Source organism: Populus trichocarpa, chromosome 11, assembly GCF_000002775.5.
Source record: "Populus trichocarpa isolate Nisqually-1 chromosome 11, P.trichocarpa_v4.1, whole genome shotgun sequence".
In the NCBI taxonomy this organism is placed as follows: domain Eukaryota; kingdom Viridiplantae; phylum Streptophyta; class Magnoliopsida; order Malpighiales; family Salicaceae; genus Populus; species Populus trichocarpa.
The window spans coordinates 406,302-422,878 of record NC_037295.2 but is presented as its reverse complement, the minus strand read 5'-3'; the positions used below and the strand labels follow the sequence as shown (position 1 = coordinate 422,878).

General features: G+C 33.8%; 2 protein-coding genes across 3 annotated transcripts; both read left to right on the top strand.

Annotated features, from left to right (window-relative positions):
* Window positions 1-6,314: 6,314 nt before the first annotated feature.
* On the top strand, window positions 6,315-13,363 carry LOC127903871 (plant UBX domain-containing protein 4-like). 2 transcript variants are annotated; one of them, XM_024581609.2, is made up of 4 exons: window positions 6,315-6,346; window positions 11,802-12,087; window positions 12,477-12,572; window positions 12,807-13,363. In XM_024581609.2, exons 1-4 carry the CDS (start codon window positions 6,330-6,332, stop codon window positions 13,188-13,190), a joined length of 783 nt encoding a protein of 260 aa, XP_024437377.1. In that variant the 5' UTR covers window positions 6,315-6,329; the 3' UTR covers window positions 13,191-13,363. The 2 variants fall into 2 exon arrangements, with proteins under 2 accessions (XP_024437377.1, XP_024437378.1); XM_024581610.2 differs by lacking the exon at window positions 6,315-6,346 and adding an exon at window positions 7,754-8,343.
* On the top strand, window positions 6,340-7,616 carry LOC18111233 (uncharacterized). Its single transcript, XM_052445500.1, has one exon. The coding sequence runs from the start codon at window positions 6,394-6,396 to the stop codon at window positions 7,579-7,581; it is 1,188 nt and encodes a 395-aa protein (XP_052301460.1). The 5' UTR covers window positions 6,340-6,393; the 3' UTR covers window positions 7,582-7,616.
* Window positions 13,364-16,577: the final 3,214 nt, after the last annotated feature.

Genomic DNA, 16,577 nt, shown 5'->3' with positions numbered 1-16,577 from the left:
CTATATTACAAGGTGTGAAACATTTTTAATTCCATCACAAGACCGAAAAAAAAAATACCCTTTTTAAAACAATTTTGGATGAAAATGATTAATTCAAACAATTTAGGATGCTGTTATCGCATGATAAACAACAAGTTATTTTATTAAACAATATGAAATGAACAATTGAATCGAATTACAAATAATATTTTATAAATTAATCTCTACAAATGATTTTGAGAAAAAATTTCCAAAACATAAAAATATACATCTTCCATTCATCTCGTGGCCTCCATTTGAGCAGGGAACACAACCAACATTCTTTTATCAATCTCTATAACTGTACAGGGATCGAAGCCAATTCTAAAACATTGAGATATTTTTTTTATTCAAATTAAAAAAAAATAACTTTATTGAGCATTCTAATTGCTAAATACATGGCCAAATTTATAAGGGTGGGATGACACTTTATAAAATAAAATAAATAGAAACAATGCAGGTCAATTCTTAGATAAAATAATAATAATAATAATTGTCAAAAAATTATTTAAACCCAATAACTTAAGTTATTTAATGTATGTATATTTTATTTTGTCAGTAGTTTGATGTATCTTTAACTTTTTTATATTATGCCTCAATTATTTTATTATGAATTTCATCCTTAAATAATAAATCTTATAGAACAAAATCCCTAGACAAATTGAATCCAATTAAAAATAATAGTTATAGACATAAAAAAAAATTAAATATTGTTTGTTTTTGCGTTTCAAAAATGATTTTGAAAAAAAAGTAAATTTTTTTATTTTTTTTCTTTGCTTCAAATTAATATTTTTTAGTGTTTTTAGATCATTTTGATGCGCTGATATCAAAAATAATTTAAAAAAAATAAAAAAATTATTTTAATACATTTCTGAATAAAAAATATTTTTAAAAACAATCACAATTGCACTCTCAAAAATATCAGAGCGCTGGTGTGTCAATTGAGACAAACTTTTCTACTCAAGTAATCTCATGGATAAAATTTTTATAATACTCTTAAATAACTATCTCAAATTAAGAGTTGTAGATGTGATTTTAAATCCAAAAATAATTTTGTTTGACTTTCTAACATATTTCATCAAAAAAAAGTTTTTTTTATCCTTAAATAGTAGATATATTTTTATCCTTAAAAATTTTTTGTTTGACTTTCTATATTTTAAGGTTATTTTTTATATTGGATGCAAACAGACAAATTTGTCTTAGGAGAAAAACATATAATAAAACATTTCATAAGAAATAAGGTAGTAAAAATGACATTTTTTTATTTATTAAGCATAACTAATTTTTTTACCTCAATCTTTAAAGTTAATGTATATTTTAGGATTCTCAATTCTTTTAATTGCTAGGTAATGACTTTTAATTTTTCTTAATATGAGCCGGTGCGTATTTTAATATCTTTAATTTTTTTAATTATTAAATGATGATTCTTAATTTATTTTAATAATATTTTAATCTAATAAATCTCTATATCTATATCTGTACAGGATCAAAGCCCATTCTAAAACATTGAGATATGATTTTATTCAAATTTTAAAAAAGCATATGACAAAAAATTAATTTTATTGAGCATGCTAAATACATGGCCAAATTTATAACGGCAGATGACACCTTGTAAAATAAACTAAATAGAAACAATAAAGGTAAATTCTTAAGCAAATAATAATAATAATAATAACGATAATTAAAAGCAAAACAGTAGAAAATCAATAAAGAAAATTAAGAAAAACTCAATTCAACTCCTTTAACTCTGCAACCCAATAATATAATATTAAATCATAAAATTAAAAAAAAAATTAAAAAAAAAATAAGTTAAATAAGTTAAATGGAGCAAATCTTCTAAATTTGTTTTTCGAATCACGAGACTGGGTTATTTCATATATTATTATATAATAAATAAGTTATTTTCTTGAATTGTTTTTAAAAAATCTTGTGTTTTTATAATTTAAAAAAGTTAATACACTTTTCAACAATTACACCCACATCCAATTTCTAAGCTAAAAATGATTTGCTTATAATGAGATAATATTCTTCTTTTAAAAAGTTAAAAGATTTAAAATTAAAACGTTTATGCAACTTTCAAATCAACTGGAATTGCTCATTGGACAAATGATTACCAAGAAACTCAAATCATTGCATTTGTTATAATTTGTCAAAGATCAGAAATAATCACATCTCCGATTAACTTTTTGACCATGGAATGCCTTGCCGACCAAACCACCAAATGTGACAACGCAATCTAGGATGTTGATATCGAACGATAATGAACAAGAGTTAACAGTGAACGTGCAATCTCTACACCTATAAAAATGCTATAATAGCTAGCCCTCCAACATTCATCTGTTTCTCAACCTGTCAAAAAACCTGATTAGTGCTCTTGAAATCCATTTCTAGCATCAATGGCGGAGGAGCTCATAAATAAAATCCTAACGCGCACAGACCTAGAAAACCGTCTAGCTTATCCAACCCAGAGTCTTGGGGCCTTTCCACTATTGTCCCAGGGCCATAATTCAGTGCGTTTTGATGCACGAGATACTCTTGGGAAAGTCTGGAATCTTAAGATTTCTACTCGGGCTCAAGGCCATCCAAAACCAGCCATCACTGGAGAGTGGTTGTCACTTGTGCAAGAGAAGGGCCTTAGAGTCGGAGATAGGATCGTTCTGACCAGGGAAGTAGATGAAGATGATGAAGTGAGCTACGAAATCAGAACTGAACACATGATATTCAATGTTTGGGCCCCTGTCCAATAGGGGACTTATCTTTGCCTATTGGTAAAATATATTATGCTTGCAGTATGCGTGTTAGTGACTGTTTTTCTAGCAAGGTGTTCTTAGTAATGTGCTAGGTGTTTTTAATTTTCCTGTGTTGTGTGATTTACATATTATGTTTTTGTTCCTTGTATTTGCTTTTTTATGCAGCGTACCCTCTCATACGGATTAATCCTTTCTAGCTCATGGCTCCATGGGTAGCAAGAGAGGAGTGTAGAGGCTGCTAGCTTCTTGTATATGTATGGATCTTTCATTTTGTCAGTAGTACTGGTGTGTTATGTATTTGATGTATCTTCAACTTCTCAATCTAAGCCTCGTTTATTTTATTAAGAATTTGGTCCTTACCAAAACCAGATGAAAATACTTTATGTCTGACATTTGACTGCCGCGAAATTATCCTTAAAACACCCAAAGTACCATTTTCTGACCTTGTGATATCATTTCAATCAGTATTGAAGACAAATTCTAAACGATTAAGCTTTAAAACCTTTTTGTGGCGGGCAAACAGGGCAAGAGAATTGCAGTGGTTATACTATTGGAAATTTTAATGTGAGGCTGAGCTAGCTGCCAAAAAAGGCAAGCATCAAGGTCAAAATGTGAAGATCCACACCACAACATTCGCAGGCTGTCTAGACTCTTGCATTTAGCCTTCCATCGATCGTTCGCATATTGCTAGATTGAAGACATAAAATGCAGATAGCAAGAAACTGTAAGTGATCTTGGAAACAAATTGTGAATCTCATAAAGTTTGACAAAGATAACCTGAAATTAAGGTCGTTGCCAAAAAGAATGTTACTTGATGGCCAAAAGTGCAGCCGATTTGCCATTTGTAGAGTGAGTGTTTAGGAATGCGGATGAATCCGTTTTTTTAAAAAAATTAATTTTTTTATTAAAAATTAATTTTTTATTTATATTTTGGATCCTTTTAATGTGCTAATATTAAAAATAATTTTTAAAAAATAAAAAATTATTTTAATATAATTCAAAATAAAAAAATATTTTAAAAAACATCAACATCTAAAAAAAAACATTTAAAAAGATAGAGATAGAAGAGTTTGCATACTTATCCTGTCATGATAAAGTGATTGTCGCTCGTATACATCCAACTTTCTTAATTGTTGCGTGACAATGGGCCTTCTGTATTGTATTTAGAAAGTTCAAAGAAAAGAAAAGCAAAGGTAATTTGAAATATCAGACCACCTAGCTCAGCAGTCTGTGTAATGTGCTCCAGCTTAGAAAAATCATTAGATTATACTGAATATTTGTAAAAATTACTCTAAAATTAACTTAAAAATTCAATTTGAGAAATTAAATTATTAAAAAATCATTTCAATTCAATAATTTAAATTGTTAGGTAAAATTTTAAAATATAATTTATATTATTTTTAATACATCCCTTCAAGTAAAATTCATTCTAACTTAAAATTTGCACAGACTCATACTATATTATATTTAATTTTTATCAAATAAATAAGAATAGTTAGATTTAAACCCATTACCGCTTGGTTATTAAGGCTCTGTTGTCATATTAAAAAAAAATTATAATTCAATAACTTAAACTATTAGGTAAGATTTTAAAGTATAATTTATATTATTCTCAAATATAAACTAAAAAATAATTAAAAAAAACATTCAAGTAATTTCTATTTTGAAGATATTATAAGTTATATTTCTTGCACTAATAAAGTATAACAAAGACTGAAAACTAACCTGAAAATGTCGTTGCCAAAAAGAATCTCATGTATTGTCGGCTAATCAAACATTAATTTTTTTTTTTTTTTTTGGTTTTTGATGAGACAAAAGAACAACCGACTCCTGTCAAATTCTAGCATCTGTTCAAACTAAGATTTTAGATTAGAAGATCGCCCACATTTTGGATTAATACTATTTTCTAAACATTCCATTACATAAAAATATTTGGGATTAAAATTTACATAAACTCAAATATCAAATTAAAATAAATTCTTTTATATGTAAGTGTAAAAAGTTTGACATTAGAAAGTGAAGAAAATGAACATACCTCTAATAATATTTATAAACAAAAAAATGTATATAAGAACACGAATTATCCCACAAAAATCGAAGTTAAAAAAAAAAAACCGAAGCAATGTATTTTATTTATTTATATTTTTTGTTGGGTCCAAAGCAAATTATTATACTAAATTATAACACTCTCAGCCACACTTTAAATATTTTCCAGAGCCATTGTCAGTCTTAAATACCTTACGGTAGGCTGTGCTAGCTGCCAAAAAAGACAAGCATCAAGGTCAAAATGTGAAGAACTACACGCCAACACTCGCAGGCTGTCTAGACTCTTTCATTTTAGCCTTTCATCGATCGTTCGCATGTTGCAAGATTCGAGACATTCAGTGCAGATAGCAATAAATTGTATTTAATTTAAAGGTTACATAGGTAAATTCCTATTTCTAGTGAGAACCGGTGGATATATTATCTACACTAAAATGTATTTAATTTTCTTAAACTATTGATCAAAGTGTCATCAATCTTTAAACAAAGATTTCATGGCATTGATCTTTGAAAAGTTACTTGATTTGATTAGTTAATTTTGAATTAATTCGGTTCCATAGAACCTCTCAGATTCATTGATTATGCAAATTCAATGAATTGTCTTAAATTGGTTCTAGATAATTTTGAATTAATTATGTATTCCTAACCTTATGTATAAATAAAGTGCCTTCATTCTCACAGGTAGAAACCAGAAAAATCAATATAAAGTTCCTACTCTCTTTTTATGTTAGATATATACATTCTATTTGGACCTCTGAAATAAGTTATTTTTTTTGTTTTTATCTGGGTATCCTTGTACCCTTTTAAAAATTGAGACTAATTCTGTTCGGAGTTCGTAACTGCCCTTCCCGATAAGTGCGTTTCTTGGAGAACTAGAGAAATATGCTCTCTTTATGTATTAATTATGTATACTCTCTTTATGTATTAATTATGTATTCCTAACCTTATGTATACTTATCTTTGATTTCATATTTTTTGTTATATTTTTATATTGATGAATGGAAAGAAAAGAGCTCGGCTAGCTTACGAGGAAGTGCCCTTTCTAAGATTTCAGCCACCCTATAAATACATAATTGATTTTAATAAGCAATTTCTTTTGGGAAACCAACTAGTAAACGATTACATTTAATTGGATTATATATAATTATTGAACTTCATGATAAAATCTGATGAAATTTAAAAGACAAGTGACAATTCAAATCACCTTGCTTTTCATTTCTTTCAACTTCTCGAAGAAGAAAAAATAGAGATGGAGATGGATAATAGTTTTCTAGCTCTGTTTTTCTAATTTCATAACATGTGATATGCATAAGCCTCGAAGACTAAAGCCCAATAACATAACTATCTATAGTCCATGCGAAGTTGCAAGCCATTGCATAGGGCTTATAGTCCAGGAAACTCTAAAAGCAAGCAAAGAAGCCCACAAAAATAAGACAACCTCGTTCTCGGTTAGGTCTCCTTCCCTGTGCAGCCTCTCTACTGGTTATCTTGCTAGGGTTTAACAGTTGCTTTCATGGAATGATCTTCAAGCAGAGGTAAGTAGCATTTCATTTCCTAGTTCTTCTTCAAACGTCAGCTCCCAATGTTTAGGTTTCTCTGCAAAAGCTTGGGGTTAGGATGCTCCATTAGACCTAGTTCATCAGTTCATCAAGAATTACACTATTTTCTTGAAAACCCTTCAATATTATCATGCCTCAGAAACATTTCATCTGTGAATTCAGATGATGTAAAAGAACACTCCTTTACAGTATCATACCTTATGAACATTTGTGGGTTCTCTCTAAAACCTGCTTTAGAAGTTTCTAAACAGGTTCATTTTGAAACCCCAGGTAATGCTGATTCTGTTCTTGAGATTTTCAAGAACCATGGCTTCTCAAAGGCCCATATTTTGAACCTTGTGAGGAGATGGCCTAGAGTGCTTTTGTGTAAACCTCACAGAACACTCTTGCCCAAGCTTGGATTTTTCCATTCTAAAGGGTTTTCAAGCCCTGATGTTGTCAAAATTATATCAACCTATCCGTGGATTTTGAGAATTAGCTTTGAAAACAAGTTAGTCCCTGCTTTTGATTTCTTTGAAAATTTGCTCCAATCTGATGCCATGGCTATCAAAGCAGTCAAACTTGACCCGCGCCTTCTAGATGCTGGTCTTGAAAAGGCCGCACGTATTGTTGATATTTTGTTAGAAAATGGAGTCCCTATGAAGAATATTGCTCTATCAGTTCGGATAAAGCCTGGTATTATGCTTTCGAATCTGGAGAATTTCAAAAGGCTTGTTCAGAAAGCAAGTCTAATGGGATTTCATCCTTCCAAGAGTCAATTTGTTGTAGCAATTGTGTTGCTGAGGTCCATGACCACATCCACATGGGAAAAAAAGCTTGATGTGTATAGGAGATGGGGTTTGTCTCAAGAAGAAATTCTTGCAGCATTTGTAAAGAATCCTTGGTTTATGAGCTTATCTGAAGAGAAGATCACGGCAGTGATGGATCTTTTTGTCAACCAATTGGGTTGGGAGTCTTCCTATCTTGCCAAAAACCCAACTATACCATCATATAGCCTGGACAAAAGGCTTGTTCCAAGGGCTTTGTTATTGCAATTTCTAGTTTCTAAAGGCTTGGTTGAGAAGAGTTTCAGAAGCACTGCGTTCTTCTACACACCTGAAAATAAGTTCCGGCAGATGTTCATAAATCACCGTTCTGAATCTACCCAGATATTGAAATTTTACAATGAAAAACTGAATCTTTCATCAGTTGTAAACTCTTCTACATTTTAAATCACAATGGCTCTGCATTTTCATTTGTTTTTTTATTGTCTTCTCTGCCTTAGAATTTCCATAAGTTAGGCATTGTGCATTGGAATTACCTGTTCTTTTTGCAATTTAGTTTCTCTATTCTCTGATTTTTCTCAATTAAACCTTGAAACCTTGTGCTTAGTGATGTTTTTACAGCCATCTGGCATACCAGGAGCTGCAGTTTCCTTGCCTTCCATGATATATACAACTTACACTGTCTTGTTATTACTTGTGAATGATGTTCTTTCACTATGAGATGATCTAATCCAAGTTAGGTTTTACTTGGTAATTGCATTCATGAAACAGAGAGGTTCAGACTTCATTCTGCATTGGGACTGCCTAGAAATGCATGTTAATCCTGCTTTGCATATGAGATCTTTTCCCTTCTACAGTTAGTTTATAACTAATCGAAGTATTCATTCAAAACCACAGTTATTAAACCCGGACCGGCCCGGCGGGTCGACCCGGGACCCGGTCGACCTGGTGGCTAGACCGGTCCGGGCAAGGTTAAAAACCGGCTAGCGCAAAAAAACGGTCAAACCCGGTCGACCCAGCGGGTCAACCCATGACCCGGGCGAGACCCGGCGTATATATACATTAACTTTCCTTTGAGTCGCTGGCAGCAAAATGATGCCCTAATTTCCTAAGAAGAGCAGCCCGCCCCCAATTTCCTTCTCTTTTATCTTTTGCAGAACAAATATTTGGTTGAGATTTCATCGGAGAAATTAGTGTTTATTTCTACAGGTGCTCTATTTCTCTTTCGCTGCTTACTTTTTTATGTTTTTTTCTTTGTTGAGATTTCTTATTGCAAACAATTGCTGCAGATTTTGATTGATTCCCTCTTTTTTCCATGCTTTTTAAGCTCTTCTTCGGATTGGAACAAATAATTGAAAAAAGTACTCATTTGACAACCATCCTTTAGTCACCCATGAAGAGAAACATCTGATATGATTTGCAAACATGAACTTTGTTGTTGTCGGTTTCATTCTTGATTTACATAACTGGTTTTTAATGAGACTACAAGTTGTTCAACTTTTTCAGTTACTCTGATAGCTACCACAGCTCCGGGCATACTGCATAATCCATCGGCTAACAGCATCAAACACAGTTCGAGCACATCCTCTTACTCATGACCAAGAACTTTGCCTCTCATGTCATATTCACATTGAGCACTGACTGTGAAGGCATTTCCTCCATGTTGCCTGTATTATTAGTTTTTGATCTTCTTGTTGATTGTTAGTTTTTGATCTTCTTGTTGATTGATTAGCTTTGCAACAGTGAACATATGGGAAATGAAGTTTTTTTTTCTTTTTATGTTTTATGATTTATTGTGATTTTTAAGGAATCTTTTGGATTTGTTGGAAACTAATACCATTTTATTTTTGTTCTACTGTTTAAATTTTAGTTACACAAGTATTTTCTTCTTCATTCGGCTGCTTATGCTAAAAGTGGGTAGGAAAAGGTAAGCAATTCATCACTGGGTTATGCGGTTTAGGGATGATGTAGCAGTTTGATTTCTTTATATTTAAGGAGAGGGGTTGACCCACAAGACCCGTGACCCGGTCATTTTACTGGGTCAACTACCGGGTCGGGTTTTATAACTATGTTCAAAACACAAAAGTTTGCCCTAGTATGGATTGTTGCAGGGTTTGGAATGTTTAAATGACTTGAGATTCTTCCTATCTTAAAACAAAGAGGAACATTTATGGCATGAAAGACAGATGTGAACACTACAAATCCTGATGCAAGGAAGGTGTCGAGACATAGTAAGTTCAAGGATTTAATATCAAGAGATATATATATATACTTTCATTTGCTGTTGAAGGTATGATCATATGCTGCCTGGCATAATCCCTAGAAACAATCCATTTCTTGAAGTATAGTTAGGGATTTTGCAAGATCTTCCATGGGACCTGAATAAGATATGAACTGTTTGGAAGTGTGATAAATATTGTTTTTCAAAGTTTTTTTTCTTAGAAATACATTAAAATAATTTATTTTATTTTTTAAAATTTATTTTTAATATCAGATCAAAAAATATATATAAAAAATAATTTTTAAAACTAAAAAAATCTTAATAGTAAGGTTGGACTATAATATCAAGTTTTTCAGGGTAGTGGAGCAGATTTGAATGGATCAATGAGGTAAGAGACTGTGAAGGAGTAATCTTGCGGGTTTGCAGCATTGCTACTCCCACTTGACAAGAATTGGTGCTGGGCATGGACTAAAATATGAAAAATTAGAAGTTTCCTTGTTGTCATGAGCAAGAATGAGACCGTGTAGGATATTTTCCAAAAAAAAAATGCTTGATATATGTCTTCTCAAAATGGAAGATGAAGATGACCTCCCATTTAAATTTGATTTATATGCCTTCTCAAGATTGCGTCGGATATAGGAAAACAGCTTCCTTCTCTGTTGTGTTAAACAAAAACAAATAGCCAACAAAACTGGCTGACACATCTAAAAGACGGTGTCAGCCATCAAGCAATCCATTTCCTTTGAAATAGAAACTCTGTTCTACAAGGATGCAGCTACTAGCAAGTCGTACCAGTGATTAAAAAGTTAGAAGCCTTCCAGATTGTTGGAACTCTAAACTTCTTATAAATCCGACTAGCAATAGCTACATTAGATTAGTAAAAGTTGGAGAATAAAATCTAGATTTTGCTTGTCCGTATTCTTACTCCGGTTGAGACATCAGGATATCACATTCCATCCATTTCTTTACGACTAAGCATTGCCCTCTTTTTCTCAATTTCATGGGGTTAAGGATATGCTTTCTCCCTTCGTTGTGCACCAAATATTACACAGTTTGCACCAATATCTCCGCTGTGCTATCTCACTGCATCTGCCACCTTTCTTGGCAAGTTTTGACTTCATCGTCCTGCTTTTGATCTTCTAAGTGGTCCTTGAATTTCAGCTCCTGCAGTTTGACCCGGTGTTTTCCACCCCTCATGTGCTTCCTGTAGTTGGAAAGACTCTGGGAAGGCACTTGGCAAACTTTGCAAAAAGTGTAACCCATCTGATTTCCAGGTTCATGAGGTTGTGGAGATGATGGGAATTCAAGGCTGTTTGCTGGTGTTTCCCGCTTTATTCCAGAAAGCACGGGATTGATTGGGAGTTAAACTTGAAGATTGCACCTGATATGAGTGATATTTTAGTTGCCATATTCATTCTAACCTTATATGTGCAGCTTGCGGTAACCATATTGGATAGGAACTTAGCAAACCTTGTAAAAAGTGTAGCCTTCTCGGATTGTCATGTTCATGCAGCTGCATAGGTGGTGAGAATCTGATGCTGTTAGCTGGTGATAGCCTTCTTGTTCCTGAAAGTATAGGACTTGGACTTGAACAAGACCTTGGGCTGGGATTTGCACCTGATATGAGTGACATTTAGTCTAGAAAGAGAATAGGACATTCCCCAGCTACTGTCCCACAAGGGTGGTCCGGGGAACAAAAACTTGGGGAAAGTTTTACTCTTCTGCATTTTTGCATAAGTTGGCTATTCTCAAGGCTCAAGCTGTTTCAGAAGTATAAAAAACATAAACATTTTCCAGAGAAACCCAGTTTAACGGTCTGTCTTTGGTTGAAAGCCACAGCAGATTGGCATGGCAATAACCCACTGTTAAAACTAGGAAAGGCCACCCCAAAAGAAATGAAATCCTCTCCACACCCCAGCAGCCAAGCTCAACAGCACTGTTTTCATGTTGAGTTAATGTTCTGATATCTTCCAGAACCCTAATTTTACTGTCTCAAAACCAGTGAGACGATCAAAACTTTGCGTTGATTTGGGTTACCAAGACAGGTGACGCCAATAAATTTGTTAGCTTTATTTCTGTCATATATTTATAGGGCCGTGTCATAAGCTATTCCGTTATATTTTGTATTTAAAGCATTTATAATTTCCAATCCTTTGTAATATTGTAAGGAACCAAATTTGATCTTGGTGTATTTTCATATTTTCAACTATTTGTTAATTCAATAATTTTAAGATTTTTTGCTCTTTATCTTGCAAATGTTAGAATGCTTTTCAATCCCACAACTGTGGCTCCTGAAATATTTCACAAAGCTTTAGTTGCTAATGCCTATGTCTATCATTTGTTTTTATCTGACTTGTTGCCCTTGGCCATTCCTTCCTTTATATAATATATGTATGAAATGTGTTTATTTAAGTACTTTGTGCAATTCTAATTTTTACGGTTGCAGTGGTATGCTTGTCCAAGATCCTACAAAGGGTAATGACGTGGATGCAATTTTCAATCAAGCTAGACAGCTTGGTGCTGTTGAAGGGCCTTTGGAGAATATTAATCAATCTTCAAGCTCAAGTAGCTTTAGTGGAACTGGTAGATTACTCTCAGGGGAGACTGTACCATCTGCTCCTCAACAACCTGAAGCTGTTGTTCACAATATTGTTTTCTGGACGAATGGTTTCACTGTAAATGATGGCCCTTTGAGGAGTCTGGATGATCCTGAAAATGCATCTTTCATAGAGGTAATAGCAATACAGATATAAAATGAAATAAAAGAAATTATATAGAGTGAGAAGAAAATTTTCACAAAGTGGAGTTTTGATTTGTAGTTGGTGATTGTTTCCACCCCTTATGTGTGAGAAAAATTCAAAGCTCGTGGTAATTGCATCATTCTCAATCAATATCTTTTCACTATCTTGCTTGTTTCAATAATGACTAATGATTCTGCTAGATAGGTAGTTCATCCTAAGACTTCTTTTTCTACGTTCTCTTGAACCTTTACTTATAGCAGCATATGCTAGGGCAGCTTTTGTTTTATGTCGTCGTGTTTTACTGATTCCTGCTCCCTTATTTCTTCGTTAGTATTGTTTGTGGTGATATTATGATTTTGTTTTATAATGTTTTATTGCAGAGCATCAGGAAGTCCGAGTGTCCGAAGGAGCTTGAACCAGCGGATAGAAGGTCCTCAGTTCATGTCAATTTGATTAGGAAGGATCAAAAGTGCCCAGTGAGTCTCTTTCTCTCACTCTTTTCTTACTTAGACTAATAATTATTTTTGGAACTTCAGAAATTGTCATCCTTTTTTAATCTCCGAGTCAGTGTTTTGGTCAGTACTTGTTCCCGAAAAGAGCATCAGCATGCTTTTACATTTGTGTTTGAAATACATCGGTGTTGGTACATGTGTTTGAAAGACATTGGTGCTGAGCCGTACTGACACTCCTCTGTCATTGTTTTCCTGCAGGAACCAGAGAGGCAGCGCCATGTTCCATTCCAAGGTGTAGGGAGAACTCTAGGAAGCAGCAGTACTGCACTTGCAACTGAACCAACAGCTGATTCTGCTCCTCTGAACTCTGCTCCAACCCCTTTTATGGGCCTGGTTGTGGATGAAACACTGCCATCGACTTCAATTCAGCTTAGGCTGGCTGATGGGACCCGCATGGTGACCCACTTTAATAATCATCACACAGTCAATGACATTCGATCCTTCATAGATGCTTCCAGGCCTGGGGCTGCTCTTAATTATCAACTGCAGTTGATGGGGTTCCCACCTAAGCTTCTTACTGATCCAACACAGACAATAGAGCAGGCAGGCCTTGCCAATTCAGTTGTTATTCAGAAATTCTAGCAAAAGCTGCAAGAGGGTTGCATACTGTCTCTAGGCATGATGGAGCTGTTTCTTGCAGCAAGTGAACCGATTTTATGAACATGAAGACCTTGAATATATGTTTCCTTGTATACAAAAAGGAGGGTTGGCGGCTGGTTGATTGGAAAATGGAGTTGAATTTTGTGATTCCAAAATGTATTCTTCTGCGTTGTCTTGTAAATTGTATGCCGTTGTTTCGCTTGCTTGACATTTTCTCGCTTCCCGCTTTATTCATGTTGCTGGCATCTGTTCTTCCCCTACAGTCCTCCAAACCAGAGTAACCCATGCAAGCATGGCCCAACTTGGTGAATAGGATTGAAGTAAATGAGTACAAGGAACCATTACTAGATCCTTGCTGGATTAGCACTTGCAAAATCTGCAGTAACCAGCCCATGGCTCACAAGCCCAGCCCTGAACTGAGGAAAGGACTGTAGCCTTAACAGAGTGGCTAGGCACTAGGCGGCTACAGTACATGCCATGTATAGTCCTGGACTCCAGGCCGAATTCTACATTCTAAAAATGTCTCTTCTTACCTAACATCCTTTACGAAGTAAGACTAAAAGATCTCTGTCTCTAAAGCGGATGCACGCAAGGTATCTTATTCACTACTTGGTAAGGCATCTAATGATCACAGTGAGCCGGTGAGGCATCTCAAAACACCCCTCTCAACAGTTTCTGTCCCCATTCATTGTGCCATGGATTAGACAAGATAAAGATTCTTTTGTCGGCCAAAAGAACCCGTTTGTGCTCCCATTTGAAAATTTCCCCTCTTTAGGGCTCGCCGGACTAAAGGGTCCCCCTGAGCCCATGTGCTAGCCATGCATCAACATGACAGCCTTGCATGATTTAGAGCCCGTTAGGCGACATGGTATTTTTGTAAGTATCCCCCCTCAAAAGTCATTAAAAAAAAAGGTTTTGTAATTTTCGAAAAGTTGCTTAAAAGCTAGAAATCAGAAGTTAAACTTATTTATAATTATAATTGTCAGATTTTTTCTGAAGTTTCATCCAGAAAAGAAACTATGCTTAACTCATATATATTATTTTTATTTAAAACAATATTATTTCAAGTTTTTTAAAAGTTTTTTTGGTATTGACATGGTTAAATCACTTAATTGTAGCCATATCAAGATCAAAATTAGTTCTCTAATTCTAACTAATGAGACTAAATTAGATTTAATAATTATGCTCGTAAAAACATTTTAGTAAAATATCTCCAGGATATTATTCACTACTATATATATATACACTTAAATAATGCTATACACATAGATAGCACTTGATGCATGAAACCAGACAAAACAAGTTCATCTGCAAGTTAGTTGGTGTGTTCCAAAAGCTCCTTGTTTTTCTCCATGGGACGACAAATTCATCTTGTCCAGCCAAATTTCTTCTGCTCGCCAAACGCACCCTCTCAAACAAGTCATTGGGGGTCATGTCAAGGAACATGTACAAAAGGCCATAGATAGGATCATAGGTAAGCTAGCTGCTCATGCCTCGTGTAGCAAAGCAAGAATATTCCCGGCCTCCTCTTGTTGCCAATTTGCGAGCGAATATCAGACCATTAGGGAAACACACTTTACGTCCACATTTCACAGAAACCGAGAGTGGTGCCATCCAACTTTATGAATGAAATTAGTGGTTGGATTATTGATTGAAGATCTTCGCTTATGTGGTGCTGGTGCACATACAATTTTGAAAAGAAAACTGAGACCCCACCATTCAAAGTGGTTTCCCTTGAGGGTTAATTTCTCTTTAATCTACAAGTTGACTGTACTTTGCATTGATCATGACGTCCCAATTGTGGTTTAAGTTCATAGACTGTTTGCCAATAATATTGATTGATTGATTGGCTGGCCTGACATTATTGACTTGATTGTTTCTCAATATGCTACTGCTCTTTCCGCATTTCTTGGTTCTTGGTATTTTCATAACCCAAATCATTTCATTATTATATCTGCCAATAATTGAAAGCAGTTGGAAGTGGTTTGGTAATAATCTTTCTTGGACTCGTAAAGTTTGTAACCTGAAAACTAACCTGAAATTAATATTGTCGGTGCCAAAAAGAACGTTATATGTTGGCGCCTAATCAAACATTAATTTATCTTTTCTTGTTTGGTTATAATGAGCCAAAAGTGCAACCGATTTGTCACGTAGGCACATGAGATTTACTGTTAATCTGTTTGGGAGTGTAATTATTATTGTTTTTTAAATGATTTTTTATATTAAAATATATTAAAATAATTTTTTTATTTTTTTAAAATTATTTTTGAGATTAACGCATCAAAATAATCCAAAATATATAAAAAAATTAATTTTTAATAAAAAACTTTTAATTTTTTTAAAAATACAAGTTGGTAAGAGTTTTCAAATGCCGCTTAGAGAGAGAGAGAGAGAGATTGCAAACTTAGCTGTGAGAATGAATATCGAATTCCTTACACTTTTTTGGCCACTTCCGATTAATTATTTGTGCAACTTGCAACTTAACTGATGTTGTACATGGCACGCATGCCCCATGTAAGGAAGATTTCTCTTCTCTCGTACACGTGGATACTTCGGGCATCCACGCGGGTAACGTCTTCTCCACTCGCAAGCTTTCTCACTTATTAGACATACAGCTAAGCAGGAGACTCATAAAGTTTCACAAAGACAAACTGAAAACTAACCTGAAATTAATGTCCGCGCTAAAATTCAAACTTAAAAATTATTTAAAAAATAGATATATAAAATCAATATTAATTAAAAAAAATTAAAAAAAATAAGTTCAGAACGCTGCTTGGTCTAATAAGTTAAGTCAAAAACTTGTCCTGTCAAAAAAGGGCTAACGCTTGTGCCTACAAGGTTAAGTCCACACACACGGGTCTTTAATTATTTTTTTAAGTTAATGGGGTCATTCATATTAATTTTTTGGCAAGAAAATATTCTTCATATTATTTTCATCCAAAACCCATTTTCAACCCATTTGTTTATTCAAAATATCTAGAAAATATCATAAGAACTTTGTTAAACTAATTTATAACCTCTAAAAACGCAAAACACTGCCTTAAAACCCAAAATTAACCCGAAAAAAAATCTCTCTAAGCTCGGATAGGCACTTTCAAAGTACAAAAAACTAATTTGAACTCCCCTCATCATATAAAACTATTTGACACAAAATCGATCGTTTTGGTAGCCGAAATAATCATTAACGACAACTTTCTCTCTCCATGCTAGAATCTAGTGAGCCCCTCTCTCTCCTCTCACCCAAAAAAGACTAAAACATAAAGAAAATAAAGTTTGATATTGAAATTGAATTTTTAGAAATTAAAAGGACCAGTTACCTAATAGCTAAAAAAGATAAAGTCTAAAATGAAGTTTCCAAAAAAATTTCGA

Excerpts from the sequence above, each read along its gene's own strand:
- LOC18111233 (XM_052445500.1), top strand. The coding sequence starts at position 6,394 with ATGTTTAGGTTTCTCTGCAAAAGCTTGGGGTTAGGATGCTCCATTAGA.
- LOC127903871 (XM_024581609.2), top strand. Across the intron at positions 12,088-12,476 it reads AAAATGCATCTTTCATAGAG|AGCATCAGGAAGTCCGAGTG; the intron begins GTAATAGCAATA and ends GTTTTATTGCAG. Across the intron at positions 12,573-12,806 it reads GGAAGGATCAAAAGTGCCCA|GAACCAGAGAGGCAGCGCCA; the intron begins GTGAGTCTCTTT and ends GTTTTCCTGCAG.